Here is a 7,250-nt window from a genome sequence, read left to right as displayed (position 1 = left end):
AAGTGATAATCGAGTAAAATTATTTATTGTAAAATGCCTTATTGGAAAGTGGAGAGCATCTAAGAGGGCCTGGTTGTCCCGCTTTAAATTTAGTAAACGTTGATTGTGGAAGTATCGAATAAGCGTGAATTTAAAATGTATATTTCGCGAGTAGTGAAATGAAATGAGATCAACACCAATAGGCAATCATTTCACGTATGTCAAAAAACTGCGGGGTTTAGAGATAAAAATTAAATGAAAATGATAAAACTCAATGATAGGCAAAACTAAATACTCTTTTATTGAAATACTAAATTCTTCATCATTTCGTACTGATCTTTCTTTTTTTATTATGCAAATTATTCTGATTCAAATATTTTTTATCAATCAATATATAATTAAGAGAATAATTTCAATTCGATAATCAGAAGAAAATTAAATGCTCGAGTATTGAATTATTTAGTATTTAATACAGACTTTTGCCCATCATTGGACAAAATCTTCAAGCAAATGATGTAATTATTACAATAAAGAGAAATTCATCCTTTGCGCCATGAATTTAAAAAATGTTCATAAGACAACCATTTTCTCTTTTCACTTCACTACCGAATCAATGTGTCATTAATCAATGGTACCAGAGAGAGATATGACAAATTATCGCGAGACTCTGTCGTACTGCAATCCAAAGTACAATTTCAATGTTAATATCGCAAAATATAAAACAAAAAATGAAATATTTTGCTGGTATTTAAGAAAAAAAATCAAAGAGATGTCAACTATATGTGTCTCACGTGTTTTATCGTTAGGAACAATAATTGTGTGATGAATAATTAATGTGCGCATGTTGAAAGCCCTTTGCAATTAAGAAGTCAAGCTGTTAAAGGAATCATAATGAAAAATTACAATTATGAAATTGAAGTTTATTTATATTGTTATTTATAAGTTGAATAAAATAAATGGTTATTTACTTGCACTTTAATGACAATAAAAATAATTAAGATCGGTAATTTAATTGTAATGTGAATTGATAATCATCAATTAAACTCTTGCAGAACGGATATAAAATGATATTGACCTACGTAATGCGGATATTTGTAATGTTAATTCAAGGATAATTGAAGAAATTGGTCATTATATCTTCTTGATCGAGTCGAGAATGAAATAGTTGTGAATGTGAAAATGAAAAAGAAAATCTACTTGATTTTCACAATGCTCGACAAACTATTGTAACACTGTATAATCGATTGTTGTGTTTTAATGGCTTCAAGACACGGAGCCATCAATGTCTTATCAACAAAGCCAGAGTGTTCGAGTAATAATGGAAGTGCATCGATGTAATGTCCGTCGTACATTTTTCCAACAGCTAGAATTCTTTTCTTCGTTGATTTTTCTAGCTGAGAGCGTAATTTTCTGATATCGAACTTCTGAGAGCATTCAGTACACCTCAAATGAAGAGAATCGAGTGAATTTCCGCATGAGATGCAGCGAAAGGTTATTTCATCGGGAAATGGAAACTTCCAGTCGGATTTGCATGGTTCGCACCTGCAAATAAAGTGGTATTTCTCTATCAAGTACTGTTGGCGAAGTTCCAGCGAGTCTGTAATGAAGTGGGGTCCATAGCAATCAAGAATCTCGGAGCCCTTTCCAATGAATCGCAAACAGCGAACAACAACTTTTCCTGTTGAAAAAAAAGAGGTATATTCCATACCATTACTATTATTACATATAAAAAAAAGGGAGAAAATTAAAAGCGAAATTTTTTATAGAAATGATCTTGATAAAACGTCAAATAAAATCAATGAGTGGGCGAAAGCCTGAGACGGAAGACTCACTGTCAAATAATTAATTAAATGAATGAATAATTTTTATTTGTCAATTGAATTTTATTTATGGTGAAGTATTGATATCAATTAAATTGACGAATAATTTATCTTTACCTCCAGGATATGAGTGCCTGACAACATTCGGATAGCAACTGTGATTGACAAGACTGACAGAGCTATAAATAGCACCACCGACATTGCGTGGTTCCCATGTCCTCGTATTCTCGTTTCTAAAATTCTCAACAATCTCGTAAGCATTACAATTGACTGCTTGCATATGTCGCATCATAGCGACTGCTAGTAGGGCAATTTCCCTCTGTCCAATGGTCTCTCTACTCCTCTCATCAACCTCCATCAATACAAAAGCCAAGCATTTTGCCAGGTATACAGATTTTATAGAGCGTGATAGATTGACCTTTGCATCTGCCTTTTCACAATGAGTCTCTAAGGAAAACACAGTTCTATAATCCAGAGGATCATAAATGTCACTCTTGATATCAATCTCTAGAGATTTTTTTGCGTCCTCGCATTTAGCGTCTTGATAACACAAAAATTCAGCATCAAGTACACCAGAGTCTTTTCTAATTGCCTTTGCTATAGTTGTTCTATAGGCGAGCAGTACGTGCGATTTGGCATCACAAGTTCTGGATCTTTCCAAAAAATTATCAAAAATCATGCATTCGTATTTGTGGTAACTATCCCAGGCATTTGATCGGCACTCCTCGGAGCAGAAGGAAACCTACATATAAGCCATACCAAGCAAAATCAATTTAAACAAGTGGATAATTGTATTCAGTCAATTCCACATATTTATGTTTGATCTAATGAGTTAGTAATCTGCTTCCGAATGATTAAGTTTTTGCGATTATTGAAGGAGAATCTCAACAAAAATACGCCCTAGAAACGTTTGATGCTGACAATGTTTTCATTCGGAAGCAAAAGCAAAATGTAAGATAAAATCAGTTTGACTTACAGTCTGACAGCTCGAACAAGGCACTGCGATGTTATCATCCCCCTGGAGGGATGAGTGACAGTGAAGGCAATTGGTAGAGAGTGCAGTCTCATCTGTGCTGAAAGAAAAAGGCTCATCGACAATCAGAACACTTCCAGCTTTGATGTTTCTCGTTGCGATTAAGTGTCTGCCTTTGGCGTTCTCGTAGATTAAAGCAACTGCATCGCTGCAGGACTTGAGTTTTTTGTTGGGTTTGCCATCGATTCTGGGGAGTTTCTTTTCAGACGAAGGAGAAGATGGTTTATTCGATTTTCTTGACTGTTTCAGACTCTGAGATTTCAATAAATTGCACATCGTCTTCATCTTTTCAGCTTCTAATTCATTCTGAGGGTCTGAACTTTGCAGATTTTTCAACAGTTGTAATGCATAATCACAATCTTTACAGCACTTGTGATAGAATTGAGTATTAAACTCGTATTTGGCTCTTGCTATGGTGATCTTTACCTTGAGAAGAGTTTCAGCCTCTGCTGCAAAAAGTGCTCGTGTCAATAAGTTTATTTTCAATAGGTTCGACATTTTGTCTCCATCTCCTTCAGCAGAAATTACGTCATTATACAGTTTTTCAGCTTCTTCGCTGTTCTTCGGAATGAATAGGGCATTCACATCCGCATTGGAGACTTGATCTAGCTCCAATATCATCTCTACCATACTGTGTCTGTCTCCAATTTCTGAATATTTCCGGAATTCTCTCATGAACAGTTGTGTATTCGCTGTATTGTAGATGAAACTATGAAACTGAGCGAGTGATTTTCTGCAGAGTGAGTAAAAAAGAAATGAATTACTATTCAGAAAACATTTGCGAAATAATTAAAAATATTCCAGAGATATATCACATTTACAAATTGAACCGGAAGTGAATCGAATGAGATTTTCTATCCAGATTAATTTTCACAGCAAAAATTCATCTGTCAATAATATTTTTTTTTAATCCCTCATATCTCGAGTGATTGAATGCTCCAGAAATATCCAATTCCTTTCGAAGATTTTTAAATCACGGTGGATACATGCATTTAAATGAATAAAAAAATTAACCTTTTATTTTTCTCCATTACGAATATCTGGAGGAACTCAAGGTGGTTTAAGATGTGGTCTCTGGCAAGCACAGAACGTTTGTGACGGAACACAGGGACTAAAATTAGCTGTCGAAGTTGCCATCGTGTTTCGAGTATCTTCCCTGGCTGTAACACGTGTTAAGGAACGCAAAGAATCTTCAGAGGAAGCACAATAGAATTAATTAAAGTATCCTCTCTACCTTTTACCCTTTAATATACCATCATCAATGCGATCATCGGCTTTAGACATTTCATTTTGAAGTATTACGTTGGAAATATTATAATAAATATCGAAGATCTTGCGTCTTGTTGTGCTGCAGCCTATAAATATTCGTGGCGTAAACGACAGCTATTTCCAACTTAATATCAACATATGCGGGTGGAGCCCGGTGCGTCTAGACTCCAATAATCAGCTGATCGCCGCCGGAAAACAGCTGTTCAGGGTGCAAACTCAGTGGGTCAGGTAGCGCTGCTGTATCTCATGGGCAAAACAGGGAGTTCCCTTTAGTATTGATCCAAGTGTCCAAACCGTAAATTTAACGAGTAATTGTTAGCATTCACTCTTTAATTAACACTGCATTAATCTTGGTTTTATCGACTCATCAACGAAATCTCTGTGAACTGTAGTACAAAATTATTCTGACCTCCACGAAAATCAGGGAATTTGGAGAATTTCCAGTGGAAATGCCAATAATGTTGACAGGTACATCAAAAGTTCAATGTCAATGACGAGAGGAGAATCTGGAGTTGTTCTTCTTCGTGGGAATTCTGCGAGTGACACCAGCTTTTTTTATTTTGTGTGACTTCCTTGACAGGTGCAATGGATTCTTTTTTGTTACGGGAAAACGGAACTCAGGAATTTTTTAACATGTCAAGCATTGCAAATCAGTCAAGGGTGGGCAGACCTTGAGAGGCCAATAAACACATGTGTGTTAATGCAGGGGAGGATTTGATATTTATTGTTTCAGTGGTTATTCTAGGATGGAAGAATTTGTGAAGGATTATGGTTGGTTAAATGAGAGGAATCGAGAGATTGAGTTGAGGTTATTCTGCAAAAAATAGTGTGCCAAAAATAACTCTTGAGCTATCAAGTAAGAAAACGATTTTTAATTGAAATATTTCTTTGAAATTCTTTTGAATATTCAATGAAATTATAATTTTCAGATCCACATCATAACAAAAAATTTTGGAAATAGTACTAACTCAGGTAATTGTCAAGATATTGAGAATTCAATTAAAATTGAAAGTAGCTCCTGAAAAAAAAAGATTGCTGGTCACGTGAAAATCATGAAATTAAATTAACTGCCAGAACGGCAAAATTAACCGCCGAAATTAAATAAATTCTGATTGGTGTAGATTGAAAAATGGTGGAAAAACAAACTTTGGCTAAGGCGGTCCATCTTTTAAAGACCCCAGCAGTTGTCATGTTTGGGAATCCACTTATGGATTTCGTTGTTACTCTTGAAGACGAGAGTATCTTGGAAAAGTATCAACTTCCGATGGATGGAGAGATTGAGATTGAAGAGACAAAAATTTCACAGATTTTAGCTGATTTATCACTGTAAATATTTCTTATCTTACTTGCTCGTTCCTATGCTAACTCTTATTTGGATTGGCCCCACAGATCTGTGAATATCTTCTAGATGAGGCGAGACAGAGAAAATTTCATATATGTCTTTTTTGTAGTCCACATATAGCCCTATAAAAAAGGTTCATATACAAATTCCTCGATCCCTCTTCAATTACGAGATATTCAGTGATAACTGATTGCAGATGAAATTGCACTTGGCCTAGTTTACTAATGCACTCCAGAAATAATCATTTTATAATTAATTTTCGAGGCTCATACATTTCGTAATCAATAAATATTCTTCACAAGAATATTTCGTATAATAATAACATTTTCTAGATGTGAGAAGAGAATTACTCCAGGAGGCTGTGCTCAGAACACAGCTAGACTCCTCCAATGGCTTTGTGGAGGTAAACGTGTCTCACCAGTTGTTATTTATTGTGGAGGAGTAGGAAATGATTGTAGAGGCTCCAGCCTTGACAAATTAGTGAAAGCAGATGGAATACAAACCAAGTGAGTACCTGAATAATAATTGAACGGTTAAAATCGTATCAAAAAATTTCAATAATACATTTCATATTTGCAAACCGTTAATCATTTTTTTTCAGATATGCAATCCATTCTACCCTTCCCACAGGCATATGCATTTCCCTGATATGCGGCCAATCTCGTTCTCTCGTCGCTAATTTAGGGGCTGCGAGTGTTTACACACTGATAGATCTAAAACGGAGCAATCTACCTCTCGATGGACTCAAGATAATCTACATCGAAGGGTTCTTCCTCACACACAGTTTAGATGTTGCCAAAGAAATCATCGTACTTACTCAAGAAAAATGTAAAAATATCATTGTGGCGTTTAACCTTAGTGGCGAATATATATTTGAAGTAAGTAAATACGATTCACAAGAAAATCTATTAAATATCAAAAATATCTCAATGAATGTCTGATTTTACAGGTTTACCCTTTCTAATATAAAAATGAAAAAGAAACGAACAACAGACATTATATGATATTTAGTCAAAATTATTGTAGGAAATATTCTGGGTTTTTAAATATTGATGTCAGAGTGATGATTTTTGTTTGGCTTCTAGAAACATCAAGCAGCAATTTGTGAGATGGTTGGTCTTGCAAAAATTGTGTTCGGTAATGCGAGGGAAATGACAGCTCTAGCAAACGCCCTGAATATTCAATTTGAAAATGTCACGGACATTCCTTTCTTATTGAATAGCTCTAAACGAGTAGCAGTGAGTGTAGCGAGTGCAAATATTGAAGATGACTGGCTGACAAACAACGATATATTTGTAATGACGCAGGGCGGATCGGCGCCAGCAATTGTCGTCTGGGGTGAAGGTCATTCGGCACAGGTAATTCATTCATTGATAATCGATTACATCGATTGGAGAGGTAAAGTGAGCTGAGTAAAAAATGCTGAACGCTCGAGTCATAATTTATTTACAAATTTCTTTATTAAATGTCGATCAATTGAAAAAATGATTGATCACATGATTATCAAATACAATTTACATTCTATTATCTTGGAATCAATCTAGTTATTCTCTCGAGAATGAGAATAAAAAAAATTATGGTCATTTGATTTTTTATTTAGGTTCATCCAAAGAAACCAAAGGAACCGATAGTCGACACAACTGGGGCTGGAGATTCGCTGGTTGCTGGATTTCTAGCCGGAGTTTTGGCGCAGTGGGATCCAAAGTCTTGTCTCAAGTGTGGCTGCAGGACAGCTGCCAAAATAATAACGAAATTAGGAGTCGATGTACCCGAATCTGATGGTATCTGAAATTAATCGATAAACCGT

At 35.4% G+C, this 7,250-nt stretch overlaps 2 protein-coding genes across 6 annotated transcripts; one reads left to right on the top strand and one right to left on the bottom strand.

Annotated features, from left to right (window-relative positions):
* Window positions 1-366: 366 nt before the first annotated feature.
* Window positions 367-4,306, bottom strand: LOC105265209 (SET and MYND domain-containing protein 4-like). Of its 2 annotated transcripts, none has more exons than XM_011302603.1 (5): window positions 4,086-4,306; window positions 3,847-3,992; window positions 2,776-3,565; window positions 1,917-2,541; window positions 367-1,657 (listed from the first exon to the last, which is right to left on the bottom strand). In XM_011302603.1, exons 1-5 carry the CDS (start codon window positions 4,119-4,121, stop codon window positions 1,173-1,175), a joined length of 2,082 nt encoding a protein of 693 aa, XP_011300905.1. In that variant the 5' UTR covers window positions 4,122-4,306; the 3' UTR covers window positions 367-1,172. The 2 variants fall into 2 exon arrangements, with proteins under 2 accessions (XP_011300905.1, XP_011300906.1); XM_011302604.1 differs by having other exon boundaries at window positions 4,067-4,305.
* A 33-nt stretch (window positions 4,307-4,339) lies between these two features.
* LOC105265207 (Adenosine kinase 3) lies at window positions 4,340-7,244 on the top strand. 4 transcript variants are annotated; one of them, XM_011302602.1, is made up of 8 exons: window positions 4,340-4,569; window positions 4,835-4,957; window positions 5,031-5,073; window positions 5,223-5,427; window positions 5,776-5,949; window positions 6,045-6,321; window positions 6,529-6,801; window positions 7,044-7,244. In XM_011302602.1, the coding sequence occupies exons 4-8, from the start codon at window positions 5,231-5,233 to the stop codon at window positions 7,230-7,232; spliced, it is 1,110 nt and encodes a 369-aa protein (XP_011300904.1). In that variant the 5' UTR covers window positions 4,340-4,569; window positions 4,835-4,957; window positions 5,031-5,073; window positions 5,223-5,230; the 3' UTR covers window positions 7,233-7,244. The 4 variants fall into 4 exon arrangements, with proteins under 4 accessions (XP_011300904.1, XP_011300902.1, XP_011300903.1 ...); XM_011302600.1 differs by having other exon boundaries at window positions 4,682-4,957; XM_011302601.1 differs by having other exon boundaries at window positions 4,340-4,681.
* Window positions 7,245-7,250: the final 6 nt, after the last annotated feature.

This window comes from Fopius arisanus, unplaced genomic scaffold (genome assembly GCF_000806365.1).
Source record: "Fopius arisanus strain USDA-PBARC FA_bdor unplaced genomic scaffold, ASM80636v1 scaffold00028, whole genome shotgun sequence".
Classification (NCBI taxonomy): Eukaryota; Metazoa; Arthropoda; class Insecta; order Hymenoptera; family Braconidae; genus Fopius; species Fopius arisanus.
Note: the sequence above shows the minus strand (reverse complement) of the source record. Positions and strands in the feature narration are given on the sequence as shown.

Excerpts from the sequence above, each read along its gene's own strand:
- LOC105265209 (XM_011302603.1), bottom strand. The coding sequence starts at position 4,121 with ATGAAATGTCTAAAGCCGATGATCGCATTGATGATG. Across the intron at positions 3,993-4,085 it reads CGATGATCGCATTGATGATG|CCAGGGAAGATACTCGAAAC; the intron begins GTATATTAAAGG and ends CACGTGTTACAG. Across the intron at positions 3,566-3,846 it reads GTAATGGAGAAAAATAAAAG|AAAATCACTCGCTCAGTTTC; the intron begins GTTAATTTTTTT and ends CTCACTCTGCAG.
- LOC105265207 (XM_011302602.1), top strand. The coding sequence starts at position 5,231 with ATGGTGGAAAAACAAACTTTGGCTAAGGCGGTCCATCTTTTAAAGACC. Across the intron at positions 5,428-5,775 it reads ATTTTAGCTGATTTATCACT|ATGTGAGAAGAGAATTACTC; the intron begins GTAAATATTTCT and ends AACATTTTCTAG. Across the intron at positions 6,802-7,043 it reads GTGAAGGTCATTCGGCACAG|GTTCATCCAAAGAAACCAAA; the intron begins GTAATTCATTCA and ends TTTTTTATTTAG.